General features: G+C 40.4%; 2 protein-coding genes across 2 annotated transcripts; both read right to left on the reverse strand.

Moving 5' to 3' along the window:
• Positions 1-55: 55 nt before the first annotated feature.
• LOC136438280 (fibropellin-1-like) lies at positions 56-10,313 on the reverse strand. The gene is made up of 19 exons (XM_066433044.1): positions 10,175-10,313; positions 9,228-9,952; positions 8,727-9,060; positions 8,350-8,511; positions 7,878-8,039; positions 7,431-7,592; positions 6,397-6,492; positions 5,678-5,876; positions 4,855-4,994; positions 4,151-4,720; positions 3,717-3,924; positions 3,243-3,481; positions 2,716-2,991; positions 2,333-2,495; positions 1,946-2,085; positions 1,582-1,695; positions 947-1,192; positions 575-729; positions 56-311 (listed from the first exon to the last, which is right to left on the reverse strand). Exons 3-19 carry the CDS (start codon positions 9,007-9,009, stop codon positions 63-65), a joined length of 3,564 nt encoding a protein of 1,187 aa, XP_066289141.1. The 5' UTR covers positions 9,010-9,060; positions 9,228-9,952; positions 10,175-10,313; the 3' UTR covers positions 56-62.
• Positions 9,332-23,932, reverse strand: LOC136438281 (CUB and sushi domain-containing protein 3-like). The gene is made up of 19 exons (XM_066433045.1): positions 23,765-23,932; positions 23,176-23,373; positions 20,472-20,660; positions 19,603-19,884; positions 18,924-19,103; positions 18,430-18,618; positions 17,757-17,948; positions 16,661-16,816; positions 16,175-16,270; positions 15,342-15,533; positions 14,999-15,181; positions 13,878-14,066; positions 13,568-13,681; positions 13,237-13,365; positions 12,844-13,035; positions 11,525-11,722; positions 11,116-11,364; positions 10,763-10,857; positions 9,332-9,400 (listed from the first exon to the last, which is right to left on the reverse strand). Exons 4-19 carry the CDS (start codon positions 19,877-19,879, stop codon positions 9,332-9,334), a joined length of 2,700 nt encoding a protein of 899 aa, XP_066289142.1. The 5' UTR covers positions 19,880-19,884; positions 20,472-20,660; positions 23,176-23,373; positions 23,765-23,932.
• Positions 23,933-24,234: the final 302 nt, after the last annotated feature.

The following is a 24,234-nucleotide window of genomic DNA, read 5'->3' on the forward strand; positions in this document are numbered from 1 at the left end:
CAGAATTATTCAGTCAAAACGAAACAATCTAGTATTGATCACATTACGTGTTCAATACTGTCTCAGTTTACTGGTGAACAGTACTTGCCTGGCATTGTACTACCAACGCCAAGACCACTGCCTCCATCGACACGGCTCCCATCGTCGAATAGCGTCCAATTGCCCAAGGTGTTCGTCCATGTTACAGCGATGTGGTGCCAGTTGTCGTCTTGGATTCCATGGTTGCTGTAGGCTGCCTCTCCATTTACATACACCGTAAAGTCGGTGTAGTCATTTATCGTCAAAGCGTTGTCACTTCCGACTTCTTCACTCTGAAAATTGGTGAATAGGACAAACATGCTTACTTTTAGCATACTGTTTAATGGAAACCTGTAGAACCGCTCTTCATAGCTACGTAAGATTGTGCGATTATGCATGTGTATTGTGTATTCATTTAATGCTAGTTTTTGCATATATCTGTAGGCGATGAATTATATACCGCATGAATACACAGAGCTATAATATGCACACTTTTTTTTCTGATGTACGGGTATGGATGAGCAAAAAACACAAAACTGTATTATCAGTATCCTACCAGGGCGTATGAGAACGCGGTGCCGTAGTTGCTACGGTCAGTGGTCTGCATCCAAAACGACACTGTTACAGCAGTCATGTCGGGAATGTTGTAGCTGACGGAACTGTACCCATCCACACTACCGTCAAAGACCAGGTCAAAATCCGAGGACAGCTCTATAATAGACGATACTCGTTTTAACTACGAAAACATAATCTTAAAGCTACATTGAAAGGCCTCACAGAATTATTAATTTGTTTTACATTTCGTGCGATTTCATTTTGATAAAGTTATACGGTTACTAAAACCTACACTGAATACATTCAATTTCTTATCAAAGGGCAAAATGTAGGAAATATACAAAAATTAAACATTGATAATATACATATTTACCTGTTTCGCAATAGCTGCCGGTGAACGATGGTTTGCACGTACAGGTATAGCTTCCGATTCCATCGTCGCAAACAGCTCCGTTCCTGCACATGTGTCCGACACAGTCGTCTGTGTTTACTTCGCAGTCCTTCCCATTGAAACCATCAGCACATTCACACTGATAGTCGCTGCCGATGTCTGTACAGCTGCCGTCGTTTTGACATGGGAGGGCTGCGCAATCATCGGTCTCGGTCTCGCAGAAATCACCTGAAAGGCATACATCATTATATGGGTTTAGTAAGATATAGAGAAATAAAAAGAAATAAAACAAGGCGGCGAGCAAAAAACAACAATAATGAAGAGAAATTTTACTTTTATGTTGTTTCTATGGCGTACTATAAGTATCATGGGAGTGCGTACATATAGACGCTGGTTACTAGTTATATGGCTAGGTTAAACTTATGTCTGCACAATACTCGAAAACTAATAGTTGTGAAGGAAATAATATCTATACACTAGTTGTATCCCCTTAAAGACAGAATTGTCTTCTTGGTGTATGTTAATCACACAGCTCAGTAAATGCGGATTATTTTAAAAACTCGTTTCTTAGATTATCCTGGAGTTACAATAAGAACGGTTAGATAGCAAATGCTTACCGTGATATCCAGGTGTGCATTGACAAGTGACGCTGTTGATGCCGTCTACGCATGTTCCTCCGTTTTGACAGGTATTGAAGTCACAGTCATCAACATCAAAGTCACATCTGTTACCTGTCAGCAAAAAAAGATTCGTTTTTACTCACTACTGTGAATATCAATGTATTTTAATTAAACGGTAGTGTGTTTTTTTTGTACCGTCACACCATACAATGCATACAATACATACAATGCATCTAATTGAGACTGAAAATCATTAGGAAGAACAAAGAAAGTTGCATTCTGGAGTTAACGTGGACAATGTAGGTCTTTTTGAAGAATACATTCGACCCTATGATACATGAATAGGTTTCTTGCAAGTCACCTGTAAACCCTGCTGTGCAAAGGCAAGTGTAGTCATTGAGCTGGTCGACACAGGTACCGTTGTTCTGGCAAGGATGACCCTGACAGTCGTCAATATTTACGTCACATTCATTTCCTTCGTATCCAGAGAGACACGTACAGCTGAAAAGACATGTGTTTTTTTACTACATTTTACCCCCAAAACAAGAACACAATTGTGATGAAAAGAAATCTACAGAAAATTGATATAATGAAAACAAAAAGAAGCATATGAAGCACGTCTAATGAAATTCTAAAGCGAGGATGTTTTAGTGAAAATTACGTATTTTGCAATGTTTACATTTTCCATAGCACGAGGACAGCCTTGGGCCAACTAGTAAAGCGATTTTGATCCAAAAGAATTCATTACCTGTAGTTCCCATGTGTGTTGCTGCAGGGAGCTGCATTCTTACACGGTGAAGTGATACATTCATCGATGTCCAGCTCACAATTGGTTCCCGTATATCCAGTCTGGCACTGACAGCTGTAGCTGTTGACTCCATCCATACAGGTTCCAGAGGACTGGCAAGGGTCTAGTTGGACACAACATATATTAATCAATATAATTTGTGACGGTCATTAAGAAGTTATGCTTATGCATTAATGATTTCACGAAAAAGGCCTGACATTGCACCTTCGTGAAACAGATCAGGTTAGATAAGAAAAAAACTAAAATTATGTGAAGATGATGTAGCATACAGTATCCAGATTTTAGATGTACAATATCAGATTATGCAGCGCACTGCAGCTTACCTGAAGTGCACTCATTAACATCAGCCTGGCAAAGACTACCACTGTAGCCATCAGGACAGTTGCAGATGAATCCAGCAACTCCATCCACACATTCTCCACTATTGTGGCAGGTGACGTTCGCACAGTCGTCAATGTTGATCTCGCAGTTCTTCCCCGTGAAGCCATCTTGGCACTCGCACATGTAGTCATCGACGAGGTTGTTGCAGTTCAAAGCGTTCAGACACGGGTTCGAGGAACACTCGTCTACATCCTCAGAACATGTCGGTCCAGTATAGCCTGAAACGAAAGCAACCGATAACTTAGAATGTGAAATAATACCACGTGGTATTGTTTTTGTCTTATTTTTTTCCTATTGGCCCATCTAGAATTGCCTTCACTTTATTTGCATATTAAATCATATTTCGTAGTTAAAAACCTACTGATTTACAGATCCTACTCCAAAATATATCCAATTGCTTGAGTAATTGTTACCTTGCGTATGGTAACATGCTATTCATCATTAGCTGAGTTGATAATACCTGACATACCTGACAAGCAATTGCAGATATATGTTGCAATCCCATCAACGCACTCAGAACCGTTGGTGCAACCGTGCGTTGCACAGTCATCGATGTTGACTTCACAGCGTGTTCCGTTGTAGCCCAGTTGGCAGTCGCAGTTGAAACCCCCGTATGTGTCCGTACACGTTCCACCATTCTCACAGCCAGACCTCTCGCACTCGTTGATCTGGGCCTCACAAAGATCACCTTCAAACCCAGATGGACAGCTTGGAAGATAAGAGAAGTCAGAAAACATTTTAACCTGTTTTTTCTACACAAAAGGCACATAAGACATTATTCGTGCTGGGTTAACGGTCTTCTATTATCTATCTTTAAGGTATAGTGTGTCCATTACTTTTACGATTAATTTTTAGCACACCTACTATTAATTGTAAGCTTACAAAACAGGTTTAGATATTTTCTAACAACAAGCTTCATGGTTTGAAGTCATAAAATACACACCTGCAAGAGAAGTTGCCTATTCCGTCGACACATGTGCCGCCATTGTTACAAGGGCCAGACGCACATTCTGGTAAGTTGATACTGCAAGTAGAACCACCATAGCCAACCGGGCAGATGCAGTCATAGTCAGGATAGTTATCAGTGCAGGTTGCTCCGTTATGGCAGGGAGCAGACTGGCATAGGCTAAGTCTGGACTCGCAATTTGTTCCTGAAGTGATAGTGATGCGGCAATATCTTATCTGTCATATGTCACTATTATGTAATTTATAACTATACAGAGAAAACGTAATGTGGTAGTTAGGTAGTCAATGTACATTTCAGTTACGATGCAGCAGAAAGAGTAAAATGATTCTTTCAAAATCGTTCTTTATCATTACCTATTAATCATTTCAGTGACTAACAGTTTACTGTTGATATTGTCATGATCGCCTTACCTGCATACTCGTCGCTGCAAAGGCAAATGTAGCCATCGACTTGGTCGTAACATGTGCCATTGTTAACACACGGGTTGGAGGCACACTCGTTGATTTCTACTTCACAGTCTAACCCCTCGTATCCTGGAATGCACTGACATTCAAAGTCCAAGTGTTTGTCTATGCAGGTTGCACCGTTTGAACAAGGAGAGGCTGCACAGTGGTCAACCTCTGCTTCACAATTGACCCCTGTGTAGCCTTGGTTGCAGGTACATGTGTAGGAGTCAAACAGGTCATTACAAGTCCCTTCGTTCTGACAGGGACTTGACAAGCACTCGTCGACATCTTCTGTACAGTTTGTACCTGCATAGCCCGATACACAGTCACACAAGTAACCAGCCACTGCATCTACACATGTGCCGTTGTTAGCGCATGGTGCAGATGCACAGTCATCAACATTAATTTCGCAACTATCTCCCGCGAAGCCTTCGACACAGAGGCATGTATAGGAGTTGACACCATCTACGCATGTTCCACCATTCACACAGGGCAACACGTCACAGTCATCGATGTTCTGCTCACAATGTCTCCCTGTAAAAATGGTATAAATGAAATACTTCACTTATATACCAGCTCCACAACTAAACATTCATCCCGAAAACAAAATGTCTTTCCCATTTTGTGTGACTACAGATAGACAAATATCTTGCTCATCGTGACGATACCTGTAAATCCAGGATTGCAGACGCAAACATAGCTGTCCACCAAGTCATTGCAGGTTGCATTGTTCGCACACGGAGTTGATGCACACTCGTCAACTTCCACCTCGCACTGCATTCCAGTATAGCCACTTAGACAGTCACAACTATAAGAATCAAGAAACACTTTTGATTTAGGTGTTTATTGAGGCCAAGACTTTCAACATGCATGTTTATGTTTTTTTCTATCTTCGATAGTCGCTCGTTCTCATTCAAATGTACACATTTTGTTACTTCCGTTACCGTTTGAAGTAAGACGTTTCTGACTTTAAGATATGCCACATATAACGTGTCAACCTGTCGTTTTGAAAAATCAGTAATTCGCCATAAAAAAATGCATTTTGGCATCTTATATGCGGCAAATCTTAATGTCAGGAACGTCTTACTTCAAACGGTAACGGAAGTTACCAAATGTTTACATTTGAATAAGAACCAGCGTTGTATGTTTGTATAGCAGTGTAATATTTGAAACAACTTATAATGATATCAGAGTACAGCTAATTGCTGACGCCTCTCACAAGCAGACAAGCCAGACATTGATGCAGGACTTCTGATGGATTAGGCCATGCATGTCTTTTTTTCATATCATAAACGACACATTGTCAAACAAAAATTGTCTTCCAACGATCACTACGCTGAGTAAGGTACGAACTCAAAAGGTTATTGCTAGCAATAACTAAGCAAGTAACACCATGGTAGTGCCACTTTTTTGGAATTAAGTAACCAAAGAAAATGTCTGATAAAACGAAACCCATGAATGTGTACAAATAGACTTGAACATATCTCAGACCTGAACGAATCAACTCCATCGACGCATGCTGCCCCGTTCGAACATGGGTCCACTTCACAGTCATCGACGTCTGTTGAGCAGTCCTCCCCCGTGAACCCCGGGTAGCAGACACAGGTGTAACCGTCTATCTCGTCTGTACAGGTTCCGTTCACACAGGGACTCAACGAGCACTCGTCAACATCTATCTCACAGTTGTCTCCTAAGTAGGAACAAAGTTTTTGAAAAGTATCTCAATATTTAGTCAAAACATCTCAAAATCTCAAGATGCTTTTAAAAAATCAAGATTTTTTCTAAGAATTTTTTTTACAAAATATCATATATGTAATAATGAGAAATTAAATTCTTCACGCCAACGTTGGTTCAAAGTTCGTCGGAAGTTGTCCAAAGTCGTCCGACGAACTTTGACCCAATGCTGACGTCACACGTGCGTAATCAAATGTCTACAGCACTTGGGTCGGAATGCTGATGAAGACCGGGTGATTTGGTGGAAAATTCCCGGTGACTCTTTTTCCTTGAGTTGGAGAACAGTTTAATTTCTCATTATGCAAAAACTTACCAACTGTGAAAGCATTAGTCCAAAACGCAATGCTCAGTCCAAAATTAAAATCTTTGATATTACTTCTGTATTTATCATATATCATGTCTGCTAAAAGAAAGCCGTTCGGTCTAAAATAACTGCTGAAAGTTGCAGACAGAAATCAACGCAACGTACAACGTACCTGAAAACCCGTCCAGGCACTGACACAGGTACGCGTTGACTCTGTCCAAGCAGGTGCCGTTATTGACGCATGGAGATGATGCACAATCATCAATGTCTGTTGGATAAAACAAGTATTAACGACAGTTATAAATGTAGATAATTAAATATATTCCGTTATGTAAAGCAATCCTAACGAAAAGTCTTTATACAGTTAGCTTGTAAAATAAAAATTAAATATAAATTACTATTAAGTATACATTACACAATAGCCAAACCAAGGACTAAAGCTAAAACCAGAACATTTGTATACAGGAGCATAAAAACATACAACACCCTACCTTCTCACATCACAGCTGGAAACGCTCGCACATTCAAAGAACACATCAAGCAATTAAGTAAGGGAAAGAACAAGCACATGCGTCTTGACACATGGTGGTAATTTTTGTATATGATTAGTATATTGAAGTTATTATATTATGTTATCATTATGATTACCTTTGTTTATATTTATGTTCAGTTCACTCAATTATGTTGAACAATTTTTGGTATTAGTTCTGGGTTTCCTTATATACTATTATCTATACAATGATTCCGTTTTTATGTTGACCTCTGACCTATCCGCTCATTTTTAAGTTCATCATATTTGATTTTGTATGATTTACTATCTAACAATTGTTTTCGTTCTTCCTGTATTTGATTAATTGTATTGTTATTGTTATTGTTATTGCATTGATAAAATTATATTTAATTAGGAGGACTCCAGGAAGATTAGTGTATAAATTGTTGCACACTAATGGAGATCTTAATAAAACAAACAAACAAACAATTACAAAGATCAAGTAGTGGTATCATGCAAGCTGGATTTATTTGGAAATACAGGGTTGCATATTGTAGTCAAATTTAGTCTTAGTTGTGCCTCATCTTTAACATTGAAAGCAATTATAACCGACGGTTTAAAGTACAGTGAAGTGAAGGTGATCATTGAAATGGAATCCAAGGTTTGAAATCTCAACACAACATGAGAAACATTAGTAGTAGTTCAATCCAACCTACTGAAACAGTCTGCACTGCTTTCCGAGGCTACTAAGGCGGTGGTGTACCCGAGGGGACACTGAAGACAAGATGTCCTCTGTAGTGCGGGCTGGTATTCACCTTGTGGACATGGTGTACAGGGTGCCAGGCCCTTTGTGGAGATATAGCCGGCTTGGCACCGATCTGGAATCGAAATTTGATCACTAACTGTTAAATACTAGTATACCGAGACTTACAAATTCATCAAAATACATGAACGCCAGCTATTGAGATGATACACCTTTTATTATCCATCAGTTATCTCATCAAAATTAGACATGATACATATTTTGTCACCAAGCATAACAGATACACTAGAGCAGTTCAATTAAAATCAATATACATCATCTGAACATGTCTATTGTATGCGGGAAGCTAAAGATCTTTAGACGACAAAACTGTAATTGTGGCACAGCGAAAAGTACCAACCGAAGCAAAATGCAGGAGACGTCGCAGATGTAGCGTTGGTGGTTTGTGACGATGGGCAGGAGATGCAGGATGTGCTGCCTGTGTCCGGCTGGTAGGTTCCAATAGCGCACTCGGTACAGGGCTGGACTCTTGTAGAGGAATGCCATCCTGCCTGGCACAGCTCTGTACCATGGAATAACAATCATTATAGTACCTGACATTCAAAACGCGCAAACGTGCATCTTGCACTTCATGGGTCCGTAAATATATAGATTTAAATGCCAAACATGCCTGTTTCCATGGAAATATAAGTTTCAACAAAGATTAGCTTGAGTTACGTTTCTTGTACAATGTAAATAATAGCTAAATGTTAGCAAATTGACATTAGATGGTGTTCTTTCTTATCTATTTTTATCACTTTCAAGCTTTTAAACGTGTTTTTTTTTAATACTTAGACACCGGACAATACATTTCGCTGGTTAAATCAAATCACCTTTACAGTAGGTGTCATTTCTGCTTCCTATATCTTCTGTCCAAGTCCCATCTGGGCACATCTTGCATGACAGCTGGTTGTGTTGGTCTTGGTATGAGCCAAGAGGACAGTCCACACATGTGTTGTTACCTTCATCGAAATAGAAGCCCGCTGGACAGCCGACTGAAATATGTAACCCGGTTTTAATAAAAAAGTGACAACGAAGAAAGAAGGCATGTCTGTGTTCGAAAGAAAAGAAGGCTTTGACTTGACTTGACTATTCGACAATTGAAACCACTGGTCATGGTGTAATCGCTAGTAATAATTTCTATTTATGTATACCGTAGTTTTTGATGTCACAGCTTGGGATGAATAATGTAATGATAAAAAAATCTTACCGCATTTTTTAGTGTCATTGTTCCATGCCGTCCCCATAGGACACTCAAGTATGACCTCACTTTCCTGCAACGAATCGGGAACAGCTCCCAACGTTTCCCCGTCCACCTCTAGCTGCAGTTCCCCTGAATCAGTGTTATTCTTCAGGGCTTCGAATACACTGTCCATAGTGGCCAGTGTAGATTCCACCGAACCAGAAGCTGTGTCATTGGCAGTTGTGTTTCCAGGTGCAACGGTGAGGGTGAAGTCAAGGCCTACTTCATCATCAGATGTCTGCCGTACCATCCTCGAGAGAGACTGCCAGATAGAACGTTTTGAACGTGTTCCACACGTCACCTGTGAAAGAAAGGAGTATCAATAAAAACATTGTAAAATTCAAGTTTAATTAAGATATGATGCTTTGGAAATAAAGATTCATCAATGTCAGTTTTACCATGTACATTTAGCATTCGTGTCGTAGTGACAGATGAACTACTATCAGGAAAAACTCCGAATATACTTACATACACATTGTCAATGCTGCAACCTCCACTTGTAGGATCTACCTGGAGAGCAAAGTTACAAACCAGTGCGTACTGATTGCTGATCACATGAATAAAGTTGTCCTTTATTTGCTGTTGTACAGCAGGGTCACTGCAGTTCCCACCGTAGTAGAAGTAGACAGAGCCTTGCTTTGCTGCATTAGGAGATGATGATTCTGTACAAACAATTGAGACTCAGTCACTGACGTTTTGGTCGTGCAGATATGACAGACAGTCAGTTATTCAATTTTATTCATAACTGTATTGCCAGCCGCGGGAATGTACTCACGTTTATTAGCCTTTTTTGGCTCCATTCCACTGCAAAAGTTGTAAAATGTGTCTCTAACTGGTGTAGGACATGGGCTGGAGATTTTCAACATGGCGTACAGATTTTGAGCCACAGACACGTACGTGACCCAAACAGAATGGAGCTTGGTAACAGCATAATGGAATGCATAATGAAACAGTACAACAAACGACAATTGACATACCGCTGCAGTCTGGTATTGGTACCCTCCCAGGAGGCGCATTTATAGCAACTCCTGTGACCCATGTCCCTGATGGATCACAGTAATACGTGGAAGGCGTGTACCCTGCTGGAAAGTCACTGTTTTCCTCACAGTTTGGATCGCAATACGTGCCGAAGAACCAAAAGCCACACACAAGAGCGCCATTGGCTGGTGCATTGAGTGATGTACAGTCAGTTGCTAGAAAGGCAAAATGGTTTTAATGTGGTTCACAAAAAGACATTTACAACAATAAACAGAGTTGAACAAACAAACAAAACAAAAAACAATATTTGACAAGCGTACACACAGGTTGCTCAAGAGGCTGTATGTCAATATCTTTGGTGTTATTTATAATTAAGCATTACGCAACATACAAGTGATACATAATAACAATTGAAATGATATTATCCAAATACCTACATTTTACCACTACCCTGAAGGTACATGTTGCACGGTTTCCTGATACGTCGATTGCTTGGTATGTGATATATTCTGGTCCGTACTCAAAATTGTCGCCAGGGCTTTTACTCAAAGACGTTACAGTTGGTGCTGTGCCTGAATTGTCCTGAATGGAACATCCATTCAAGTGTTAGACAATTCCAGATTTTATATCACATTAGCAAAATAAATATGAGACATACTAGCAGATCCACATTTACACTACATGTGATGATGTTATTCTACATCATCTTCATAATCTACTGGTTCTGTATCTACAGCATTGGATAATATACTTCCACTACTCAGATGGGAATGTGGGGGTACACCTCTAATGTGACAGAACATGGCACTGTATACTGTGTTTTTCTATAAAGGGACAGTTTTACCACTGGAATGATTTAAAGCTTAAGGGGGGCTAAGATACAGCGCGGCACTACACAAGACATCGCTGCATATATTCTGCATCGCATCAAAAATAAAAAAAAAGGTTGTTAAGCTGCATACTTAGTGATATCATACATATACCAGGCTAGATAGATTCGTGATAAGTTCAAGTCAGGAACTTACGCTTGCTATTGGATCAACCCAACTGACGGCAACGGGTGGGCTACTGGTTTGTTGTTCAATATCACTTGGACATGTTATGTTTGGTTCCTCGTTGTCTGTGAAGTCAAAGAGACACAATCACAATTCAAGAAAGAGCAAGGCACTGTGCTTTGACTCAATGATACTATCATTTCCACTGTGTTCTTTGCGGACAAGCCATCCAAGAAATATTAAATCAACATGCTTACTATCTCCTTTGATTTCATTATCATGGTACTATTTTGTGCTACCTGGCTGAATGTAACTACAATGGAGAACATGGCCGGACTTTAAGGTCACCTCATTATGAATATTAGACAATCATGATGACATACCTCTAATGATAACACTGAAACTGCACGTTGCTGCCAGCCCAGCTGAATCTGTTGCGATGTAGGTGACAACATGTGTCCCAACCGAGAAGACCGAAGGTGGTTCGGTACCGTTTGGTGATACCGTAATGGTTACTGCGGTGTTGTCCGTGGCTGTTGGTTTGTCCCAGTTCACAAGCACAGTTCCTAACCCTGCACCTGGTTCTAGGAACACGTCACTCGGGCAGCTGGTGAAGACTGGTGGCTGAATATCTGGAATAGATAGAAAGTTACACCAAAGGTTTGCAAGGCATTCAAAAAAATTTTGTCAAGCAAAAGTGTGCTTTCACTAAAGTGATGATGTGAAGTAGAGGATTCTGCTACATTGCTACACCTCTAATTCCCCCAGATACCATAAAATTGTGGTGCATACCTCTGCATGAGGGTGTAGAGGAAGCACTGGGGGACCAGTGGCCTGTAGCATTGCATTCCGTAGCGTTGATGCCATTTTGCAGTTCGAAACCAGACAGACAATTGAAGGTGCAATGTGTCCCAGCTACAGGCTGAACGGTGCAAGCTGTTGGGGTGATGGTCCCGTGAGAAGGCCGGGATAGAGGGCTGCATCTGAAAACTGACAGCAGACATGCATTGAATGATTTGAAATATTCAGGGTTTTTTTCATTTATCCTACCACACTAGACCACCGTCGAGGCTAATTAGGGGTTGATGGCCCGCCCGATGGAGGTGTTTACCTATGACCACAGAAAAAAAATATCAGCTGAGAAAAGTGGCCTAGTTATCTGATTATGTTTGACGTTTAAAGCGTTTGACACCTAGCCGTTTCTTCATGGAAACAAAAATCAGCCGGGCTGACCGTATGCACGGTATGCACATTTTTATCTCCTTGACAATGGAGATATAGTTTTGGGTGTGTCTGTCTGTGTGTGTGTGTGTGTGTGTGTGTCTGTCTCTCTGTGTGTTTGTGTTTCCGGACCACTGTAGTCAGCATAACTCAAGAACCTCTTGATAGATTACGATGATATTTGGTATGTGGGCGGATGTTGTCATGCCGAACATCAAGGTAGATTTTGGGCCCCCCTGGTATGTGACCTTGGTACTGCAGAGAACTTCCGTTTTGTATATTTTGACCTTGACGTGCTATGGTCAAGTGGTGTAGGTTTGGGCCCACTAGCAGCTTGCTCTGGAACTGCAGGCGCGTTATTGTGAAAATCTTCAAAGGAGAATAACTGAAAAAAGGAACGACGGATTTCCATGATATTTAGTATCCAGGTAGCTTAGACAGAGATGTACATAAAATGTGCAAATTATGGTAATTGGGACTTGATTTGTATAATTAATGAGTAACATCTATACTTGCAGTGATTTCTATAATATGACTCAAATACATATATAACATATGTAGTTTATGGCAAGTGGAACATCAAGAGATACCAATTATCCAAATAAATTCATAATTTGCATAATTGATGCAAAAGTGCCACAATTCATCTAAGTGCTAGATGATCCGTCTATCAATATTGCGACATGTGTAAGTTGGTTAAAGGTGTTGATGACCAAGCATGAAAGTCATTTGCAAAAACAGAATAGTTCATGGAGATATGAGGTCGCCGAACTCTTGTTGCATCTGTAACCATTCAGCAGTATGATCGTACTTATCAGCAATCAAATCAGAAATCAAGTACTTATTTCATTGTTCATATTCTCGTAAGTGCTAATAGTTTTTCTACGTACTTTCGCATTTTGTCTCCACCCCGTCCCAGTAGCTTGCTGTGCCGTTGTTTGTCACCACGCATGTTCTGATAGCAGAGCCGGTAAGGCGATAGCCTGTGTGACACTCCATACTGCAGCTGCTTCCTCGCAAATTGTTGCACGTGCTCACGAACTGTCCGAAGGCTGGTGGTGGAAGACTTCTACAGCGGTGTACTGTCAACCAAACAATGCGAATTGAAATAAGAAAAGTAAATATAACAGTATTGCAGTGCTGTCACAATCAGTGTTATTTCATCATTACGAAACATAGAATATTGCAATTGATAACTTTAAATGTTTAATTGAATTAGACATCATTTGTGATGCATATTCTAATATGCATCACGATTCACGAATGATTTCAAAATACCTTACCTGTGACCACGACAGTAAACTGGCACTTTGCTATGTTTCCAGCGGCGTCCTCGGCAGTGTAGATGACATGATGTGACCCCTCATCGAATATGGTTTTCAACCCGGTCGACGTGACAGCAGGGGCGTTACCTAATGGGAAACGACATTTTTATAAATTAGACGTCAGTGTTGCAAAGCTTTTAGTTAATAATGAACAGAGGTGTAGAAGGGGATGGTTCAGCTATAGAATAAATTTGAATACGTCACTGGTTAACTATAGGGTATATTGACACATTTGTCAACAGCCTTGTTTGGCCACAACAATAAAGAATTCATTATGTTGCACACTTACCGGTTGAATCTGTTGCAGTAGGTGGAGTCCATGTGACATTGACACTTCCTTCTCCTCCATCAGCTGTGACGTAGATATCACTGGGACATCCATGGAACACAGGTTTTGTGATATCTAAACAGTAAAAATAAGTGACTTTAATATTTTCAGTTACATCTCAGATCATATAGTCAGAGCCATAGTCAGAGTCAGAGTCAGCCATTTATTCTTTTCCTCAGAATAACTGATTCAGAATTCCTCAGAATAACTGATATAATGCAGATCACCATCTTGGGACAATTAATTGGTAAGAACCTGGCGTTATACGTACCTTGACAGGACACAGAATTGTTATTCTGCCATCGGCCACCATCTAGGCATTTGTTGATTCGTGAGCCTACCAATGTGTACCCGGTCTCACAGGAATATGTGCACACGTCATTGTATGCTGGGCTCGATGTACAAAGACTTGGGTTGATGGCGCCACGTTGTATAGGGCTCAATGCTGTACACGTGTCAACTGTAAATGATATGTGACGATAGGATGATAGGTCTTTAGTAGTTATAGATCTTTTATTACAACAATACAGTAATTGTCTTCTATATGTCCATTAGCTGTATTTCTGTAAATAATTATGATATGTTTTACAATCAAAGTCTTACAACACCCTCCTCCAGCAGGACTGAATCACACGGCACAGCCTCCGGAATCAACCCTGCTCCTTTAACCCCACTTTCTAACTATTGGTGACGTCACCACCAAACAGCTTTCAGCCGATCAGCGGATTGCCACAAGCTTGTCTTTTTGAAAACCGCAAAGGTCGCTGGGAAGCTATCAGCCAATCAGGTTACGTCTTGCATCGCTACTTTGTGTTCCAAAAACATATTGGCGGCTGTTACAGCCGATAGTTTTGCGCCAGCCTTTGAAGGCTTCTTTAGATTAGAGCGGCTTCGTCAGCATCAGCATTCTACCTTACTGACACTGCTTCATGGCAGAAACTTATTTCTATGTGTCAGGACAGGTAGAGGGAAAAGCCTTAATCACTTATGGGCCGGTCCGCTCCCCTGTGCTACAACTCCTCGTGAGATACGATCAGAAGTTTACAAGGGTCGTGTTTGACTAATCGTGATCGACGAAGCACATATTCTTGTGCAGTGGAAAGTTATTAGCTCTCTGGCTTGGACTCAAACTAGTAGCAATCTTTAAACGGTTACTCTTCCACGCCGCAAGTTTGTAACTTTGTAATCTTGGTGCTGATTGGTTTGGGCTATTTAAGGCCAGCTCACTAATTATCTATGAGCGACTGTTAGTGACGTCATAAATCTTAGGTTTAAAGGAGCTGGGTTGATTCCGGAGGCTGTGCCGACGGATTCAGCCCTGCTGGAGGAGGGTGTTGTTGCAATTTCAGCAAAGAAATATTATATATATATAAATAAAAAAATCTCACTGACTCGTGCAAGTTAGTGATGACCCGGACCATGTTCCATTCTGCTGGCAGGTGCGCTTAATGCTCGTCTTTGGGCTGTATCCCTTGTTACAGTAGAAGGTACAGACAGTGTTGTAGTCCTCCTGTGCGTTGTTGCATCCGGACTTGATGCCATGAGCAGGCGTGTTCAGGCTGTGGCAGGTTACAACTGTTTCGAAAGAAATATGTAGCTAGTGAATCTAGAGAATCAATCAGTAGACTTTTGTTTAAATTGATGTTTAGCAAATCAACGTTATAAAACAAGCATTGACGGTTTATGGTTCCTAATCTTGCATCTTCGTTCTATAAACAAATCTACAATATCATACTTTCGCAGGTTGGGGCTGATGATGTCCAGAATCCAACATTGTAAGAGTCTTTCTCGCAGGAACTTGTGTGATTTCCAACTAGTTGGTAGCCCAAGTTGCACTGGAACTGGCATGTTGTGCCGTATCGCCTGTCGTTTTGGTTACACGTTATCCTTCCACTGGGAGGGGCATTCAGTGTAGAACAGTACACCGCTGAAGCAAATAATCACAGCAGCCACAAACGTTAAATCTAGGACAAAACATTGTTTCATATAATAGACACTTATATCCATTGTGAATTACCTTTGTGGCATACTATAAACGCATTCTTTAGTGTCCTTTCCTGACTCTTTCAGCTCAGCGTTTTACTCTATCAATATATGTAAGTTCTTTGTTCTTGGCGCGTGTGTTGTAGGCTGTTGTTATCATTTCCATCTCGTGTGTTTAAGTGCCATCATTGCTAACGGCTTGATGGTTTGGGCTGCTGTTGTCATGAACTCTTCCCACTGTTCCTCTGTCACCTCTTCCGCAATTCTGGCACCCAGCACTACTTCAACAAGCCTCCCTTCTCGCTGTTGGTATACATACTTGCTGCCACATTTGTTCCCTGTAATGTTGTACATTAGTGCATCCCTAGTTGTATTAAAGGTTGAATACTGTGTGATGAGCTGTCTAATACATCCGTATCGTCGTTCCACATGTGGGGCATGGTCTGGGTGCTTGCTCTGTTTGAGCTGTACTCATGTGTATGGCCCTTTGCACATACGTAATGCATCGTATGTTACTTACATGGTAACTCGTCATGTTAAGGTTCAGAACAATGAAATATGGTATTGAAAATTTGCTTTTCTTACCCTTGACTGTAATCCTAAATGAACAATCGCTGTTACGACCTGCAGAATCAACAGCAGTGTACTTGATAGAATGCGCTCCTTCCGCAAAGGTAGATCCTGCAACAACATTGGAAATGTACATATTAGATATCAGTTAGTTAGTACCGTATTACGCAATGCGCTTATGACGTCCGAACAATATTAAATGCATCAGAACTGGAAAAATGCCATACAACTAGTTGTACACGCAAGTGACCTTTACAAGTTTGCAATGAGCGTTCTTCTCTGACTTTTACTCACTCAAAAGCTAAAAGAAAAGGAAATACAAGTCAGTAATGGTGTAAATGGTCTATTCAAAGTTCGGGAAACCTTACACCATGTGAACGTTTGGGAAACCATGTGATATCATAACTGGAACATTGAAAATTATATCTAAGAAAAAGAACATGTTAGAATATACACAATAAAGCTACTAAACGCCAATGTAGAACCAAAGTACCAAAGTACCTGGCCCGTCTCCTTCCACACGGGTTACTGTTGGAGTAACTCCTGAGTTATCAGTTGCGGTAGGCACTGTCCATGTGACTGTTGCTGATGTTTCTCCCGAGCCTGCATACACGGTTTGGTCTGGTGGACAGTTGGTAAAGGTCGGAGGCTGTGTATCTAAAAGATCATTACAATACAGGTTTTAAAAAATATATATATGTTGTCAGAGAGTAAGTGTCCTATTCTCGAAATAAGCCCAGCGCAACCCCCAAACTGTTGCAACATCCAACATTGTTCACACTTCATAAGTACGAATCCAAGCTCACTCAGTGGTTAATTTTAAGATTATAGGTCACAATAAACACTTATGGAAAAGTGGGTGATTGATGTTATTATGCTATAATTATTCAATAACAATGTTAACTGACATTGTTAAAAAGTTTATCTATCATCATCCGTCCAACATTGTATCATTGGTCGATGATAGACACTCTGCTGTCTTTTTCATTAATTCATAAGTATGACGTCATAGCTGTATAACCAACAGGAATAGGAGCTAGTGAGTGGTGTATACACAGCTTGTCTGTATGATAACTGGTGACTATTACCCAAACACCAATAGTAAGGTGAACTAATCTGCGGGTCAAATCAATATATTCATTTATTGATTGATTGATTGATCTTTAGGGTGGTCCCTTCAGTTAACAATGTAACTGATTTCCAAGGGAACCCTTGGCTGATACGAGACGGAGATTCACCAGGTCTCCATCCAGACAGAAGGATTTGGACCATCGCACACCGGGGCATGCCCCTACTCTTTTTCGAAAGGTGTGGTGGGTTCTTTTACGTGCGCGGGGTGTGGCTCTCCCCAAACACGGGACCTCCATTTAACGTCCTATCTGAGGGACGTCCCTAACACTACATAAGCTACGTACTCATTTACACCTGAGTGAAGTGAGGAAGGTCTTGTTAAGTGCCTTTCCCAAGGGCACAACGTCGGGGCGCAAGTTCGGACATGTCTCTGGGCACAACCTGGGATTGCATCCCGGGTCCCATTGTTTGACAGCCGCGCGCTCTACACTTGCGCCACACGACGCCACTATAAAGATCTCCTTACCTATGCAGGTTGTCGGTTTGCCTTGATCAGACCACTGTCCACCAGGGTTGCACGTTTGCTCTGTCGGTCCGCTTGTTCGGTACCCAACGTCACAACTCAGATGGCAGACGGTACCATAGTTTGACTGGGAAGTGCATGTCGACGGGCTGATGGCACCATCGGGTGGAATCGGAAGACCAGAACAAGTTTCCACTAAGTGGGAATGATTTGAAGCATAACGTCGTCAAGTCAATTTGGTATACAATGTTGCATTAGCATCCTAATCAGTATTTGTAGTGATTACTTTGTAATCACATGTACCAGTACATGGAGATCGACATGTTACCGACAAAAATATTTTCACATTTTTGCTTTCTTCTATCTTTGACCATTCTCCACCAGCAGGCCCAAATACATCGGTATGTTACCTCCTGCATCGGCCCTGCTCTTCTGGCCCTTGATTTCGGCCATCGGTGACGTTGCTTATGAATGATTAAAAAGCTAGCCTTATTTGGCAAGACTGCCGTTATTTTGTTCTGAACCTAAAGAAGACGTAACCTGGTAGCTTCCCAGCGACCTTTGCGGATTTCCACAAGACGACCTTATATATATAATATAATTATATCATTCCTTAAATGATTCACGATGAACTGATTTGTAATCTGATCATATTGTTATGAAAAGCAATAGATACCTTCACACTCAAGTTCAGTTCCAGACCAGGAGCCATCAGCCAAGCACTGACGTGACCTCGACCCTCTTTTGATCGTGTAGCCGGCATTGCAGTCGAAGTGACAAACCTTTCCATATGGTTCCGAGCTGGTCCCATAGCATCCAGACATGGCAGTGTTCGGAGGTGCAGACAGTGATGAGCAGTACACAACTGTAGAAATATTTTTATTGATTATTGCATGTCAGTATTTCGGAACAAATATCAAATGACAAATCGAGACTTAAATCAATTTTAGAACTTCTTTAGAAAAGTGTCAGCTTATTGAACATGGCAGCACATACTGAACTCATCTGGCACTTTCATATGTGGAATATGTGAGCCACCATAAATAGAAGCAACTAAGTTGGTTATAAACGCCTAACAGGAAAATTAAAAATACAGCCAAATTGTCATCTTTCCCCTCTCCAACGTTAGGTTTGAGAGATGCTCATGATATGAATCCCATTGAGATATACCTTCACACGTTGGAGACGGGTTGGTCCATGAGCCATCATCTTGGCAGGTAGATGCATCAGCACCCACACGATTGTATCCACTATCGCAGGAAAAGTCGCATCTAGAGCCACGGAGAACACCACAAGGATCTGGGGTAGTTTTTCCATTTGCAGGAGTACCGAGTTGGCTGCACCTTGTCACTGAGAAAAGGGAGGTTATCATTTCTTCAGCATTTTTCATAACATTTCTACTTCGATAATATATCATAACTGGATAAAATCACTCACGACATTGCAAACGTATATTTCACTGGCTCTCCTACAAACCAAATAAGATTTCGGAGACCTCCTATCTCCATTAAATATTGTGATGATGTAAATGACCTTCACATTCACCACTTACTAAATTATTGTACTTTTGTATTAATTATGCGGAAACACTCACACACACACACACACACACGAACGCACGCACGCACACACACAAACACACACACACACACCAAAACTATATCTCCATTTTTCATGGAGGTAATGATGCATACCCCAGTACATCCATCATCTCTAGTTCATCTTATATCCTCTAATGCTCTTCATAAACATTGTCAAATGTCCTTATGTAAGTTCATTTCTAAAGCAGTCTATGATTTTACTTCAATGATTTAAACACATATACACAGACTCTTTTCTTTCACTGTACCTTGAACATGAATGGAGAAGTCGCACGTTGCTCTGTTTCCTTCCTGATCAGATGCCGTGTATGTGACTGTGTACTGTCCTTCTTGAAACCAGATTGGCGGAATCCGCTGCAGGAAGTTTACTGGCCCCAAAGATGTCGTTATGTCGACATCCACGGTTGGAGTCGATCCAGAGTTGTCCGTTGCAGTCGGGGCTAACCATAAAACGTTTGCTTCCGTTTTCATGGGTGGGGCCACAGCAGTGATGTCACCAGGACAGTTTGAAAACGTTGGATTCATCTCGTCTGAATAAAAACAAAATAAAAGAGTGACAACACACCCGGTAGTAATTCTTCATCGTTTTACTCAACACTAAAATCACAGGTACTGATGTAGTTTTGGCCGATGTCAATAAAGATGTCCCTGCTCTGTATTCATTCATTTGGTTGTAAATTGTTTATTTGCGCATGTGACTGGCACATCACATTCTGTCACCAACGAACCAGCCAAAGGAAAAACCAACCAAACAAACATACAAGCAAGGAACCAACAAAACAAACAAACAAACAGACAGTCAAAGAAACAAACAAACAAACAACCAAGCAACGAAATCGTTTGCTTGGTGTCAGAATTGAATAAAAAGACTCTTTTTACACAACCAAGAGATTTATTCCACCGACGTTTCGGTGAACACCTGTCACCTTCTTCAAGGCAATTCTGACTGGCAATGAAGCACAGGTCACCGAAACGTCGGTGGAATAAATCTCTTGGTTGTGTAAAAAGAGTCTTTTTATTCAGAGACTTACCAACCAATGAAACTATTCACGGTTGGTGTCAGAACTGTCGGATATTGACATTCTAAGTTTTCTTGTGCTAGACATTGGACATGTACCTCTGCAAGTGTTCACATCAGTTGAAGACCACACCCCACCAGGTTCACATGTCTTGGATGTCGATCCGTATAGAGTGTACTGTTTGATGCAGCCATAAGTACACTGTGTGTTATACACTGGCGATGTTTTGCACAACACTGGTGACACTGTCCCATCAGATGGATCAGTCAGCGGAGTGCACGTGTCCACTGTAAAGTAGACAAGTTGACATCAATGAATGAATGAATCAATCAATCGATCGATCGATCGATCGATCAATTAATTAATCAATCAATCAATCGGTTTATTGTTTAAAAACAAGAGACTGGCAGCTATGGGCTAAATAATGCCTTGTTGTACAAACATAGCGCCACAGCATGAAAACAGTTTTAAATACTTAATTACATATAAGAAATGAAATAGACATAAAATTACACGGGAGATTTACCAACATTGTTGACATTAATAGCTCGGTTAGCTATGACAATTCTATGTATTTTAGCTTTGCGTTTTGTGTACGCCTTTAATTGTGTGTTTGACGTGCTTTGTGAAAGTTTGTACTGAGCTTTGAATACTATTCCCAGGGTAACCCTTTGTTATTAGCTTCGGCTCGTTGGGTAGCCCTGGCTATATTTTTTTACAGTCAAATAAATCAAATCAAACACTCAAAATGTTTAAACACTACAGAGAGGAATAATTTGCAATGTTTTGCAATGTTTTTTTTTCTAAATTCGCAACCTTATATCTAACTGATGTTAATCTAGCTCACACCCTCGCCAAATAATTTTGACCTTTTCGACTGATGTATAATGATGATGTGTTTCTCATTTGTCATGCAAGGAAGTTCATCATTTGCATAAATTATATCAGTTGATTATCTTCTCCACCCAAATAGCAGGAATATGACAGTGGTATCTTTTAAAACAAAGAAGGCTATGCTAGCATTTTCTAAACAATTATGCAAATAGGGCCCTCATTTGCATAATTTGAATTCAACCATCTTCACCTTCACAAATCTTCCAAATACCACAAGTATAAAATTCTAGTTATTTACCAATATGGAATTACAGTATTTTCTCATTAATTATGCAAATTAGGTATTCATTAGCATAACTTTTATCTATCAATGTCCTTTTATTTCTCAGTTACACATGTTACATTTTTAATTGTCCTATCATGGAATATAGTGTTTCGATACAATTTCCCCATTGATTATGCGAATTAAATTCAGATTTTCATAATTACCATTTCATTACGTACATCAAGCATCACTTAAGCTATCCACATATCAAAAATAAGTTGTATACAGGTTGTAGCTATCCCTTTGTGTCAACTACTATCTGTAGGGCCCCTGGGGACAGGCTCTGCCAGCAAGGGAATATTATATTCCAGTATGTCAACTGACAGGTGTTAGGTGCCATTTATTGTTTGTGAGTCTTATCATGCAAAAGCGGATTTTTAAACTTACCCCATTTATTATGAAAATTAGGGGGCCCAAAATTAGATCAAGACAATTCATCTAGGCATTCTCGAGTTATCGTGTTCATACACAATGTCCGACTTTCATCATTAACTTCTTCAGGGCAATTCTAGCTAGTTCCATATTGCACTAAAACTAGGTGTCAGTGAACCAGTCAGAATTGCCCTAAAATGGATAACAGACTGTCATTAAAACGTCGGTTCTTGTTAAATATGTTAAGATAAATAAATAAATACACTTTTTATTCAGGCATTAACCAACCCGATGAAATTATTTACGGATACAGAGTAAAAACTATGAAATTGCCGTCTTTTGCCAGTGTGGAATAATAGAAGTTACTCATTAAGTATGCAAATAAGGCCCACATTTGCATATTTTCTATCTATCAACAGTCCTCTCTTCCTCAGTTACAATTTGAATTGTCATATCATGGAACAAAGCGGATTTTTAAAGTTGCCTCATTAATTATGCAAATTAGAATCTGATTTGCATAATTATCGTCCAATCATACTAAGCATCACAAAAGCTATCCACATACCAAAAATCATGACCATCCATCAAGGCCATCATGTTATAGCATTTTCTCATTAATTATGCAAATGAGGTCTTCATTTGCATAGTTCATATCAATTAATATTTCTCTCTTCCTCAGTTACATATGTCACATGTTTCAGAGTCCTATCATGGAATTTGGCGGATGTATAAACTTTCCTCATTAATTATGCAAATTAGATACTGATTTGCATAAGAAGTGTCTAATCATGTATATCATTACTCAAGCTATCTACCTACCAAAAATCATTACCATCCATCAAGCCCTTTTTGAGTTATTCCCTTTCAAAGTCAGACGCAAAACCTGCTCCTGCAGTTCCAAAAAAGCCGCTAGGGGGCCCAAACCCACACCACGTATTCTCTGTCCATAGATATATCTACCACTCAAAAATAAGTTCCATAGCATGTCCAGAACACGAGATATCAAACCAGGAAGTTCCGCTGCAGTACCGTAAGAAGCCGCTAGGGGGCCTAAAATCTCATCGTTTTTAGGTCTCATCAAAACCTACCAAAACTCCAAAAATCAAGACAATCCATCAAGGCATTCTCGAGTTATCATGTGCCACTACAAAGAAACAGACAAACAGACAAACGCTACGTCTCGGCGAAGGTAATGACACGTACACCTCTTTTTGCCAATGAATGAAAGGTCAAGCATTAAACATGTTGGTCAATATTCATAGTTCATGTACCTTGACAAGCCTGTGGTCGACTGTCCCATCCAGCTACTCCATTGACCTCCCTGCATGTGGATACCTGTTGTCCTTTCGGCTGATACCCGGTGTTACAGGTCACTGAGCAGGAATGACCAACTTCAGTGTGCGTTCCAGGGCAGACTCGGAAACCGTTGGGTGACGGGTCTGTAATCTCACTGTTCTGGCATGAAAGCTCTATTGTAGATAGGAATATATGTCATGTTTATCAAGCATGGCAAACACCAATACAAAAGGGAGTTTGCACTCATGTGACTATGGAGTAAACCGCCATATTGGATGGTTAAAGCTGGAATGTCAATTTGAATTTGTATCTATAGTTACAGTGACATAATTACATCACATTATTATGCATTTTTGGGCTGCCTCGTCAAGGTTTGACCGATCAACATTGTGGTTACAAAGCATGGTGAGTGCAAACGGATTATAGGTTACATGACTTACGCTTATCCAACAATACGAACAAACCCAATAGAGATAAGATTGTTAGCTCTAAGTACACAAAATGCAGAGGTTCTACTAATACCCTTTCTACGTGCTTCCCCCACCAAAGAATATTTGTTCTTACTGCTGCATCTTGGAGTTGGATGAGACCACGACTTCGCCGCTGTACAGGTGGTTGTGGCTGATCCTGACAGTTTGAAGCTGTAGTCGCAATCGAAGGTGCAAGTGTCGCCAAATCTGTTGCCACAGGTGCTGATGCTTCCATCTTGTGGTGCGGTCAAGATGGGACAAGTGACCTCTGAAAGATATCAGTAGTTTTATATATATCATCATGAAATGATTAAAATGATTTAACTATAGCTCATGCATGCGTAAATACAAATTAATAAATTTGCCCCAATCTTATATCGCTTACTTATGCACGACAGAGGTGTTCCATTCCATGTGCCGGGGCCGCCGCCACCACACGTCAACACTTTTTTCCCACTGGCCTTCTCGTAACCTTAAAAATAGAAGAAAATACAATTTGATCAAAGATACAACTCTATATCATTTACATTACTAAAGAAAGTGCACGATTGAGTACATGTGATA

This window comes from Branchiostoma lanceolatum, chromosome 7, assembly GCF_035083965.1.
Source record: "Branchiostoma lanceolatum isolate klBraLanc5 chromosome 7, klBraLanc5.hap2, whole genome shotgun sequence".
Lineage (NCBI taxonomy): Eukaryota > Metazoa > Chordata > Leptocardii > Amphioxiformes > Branchiostomatidae > Branchiostoma > Branchiostoma lanceolatum.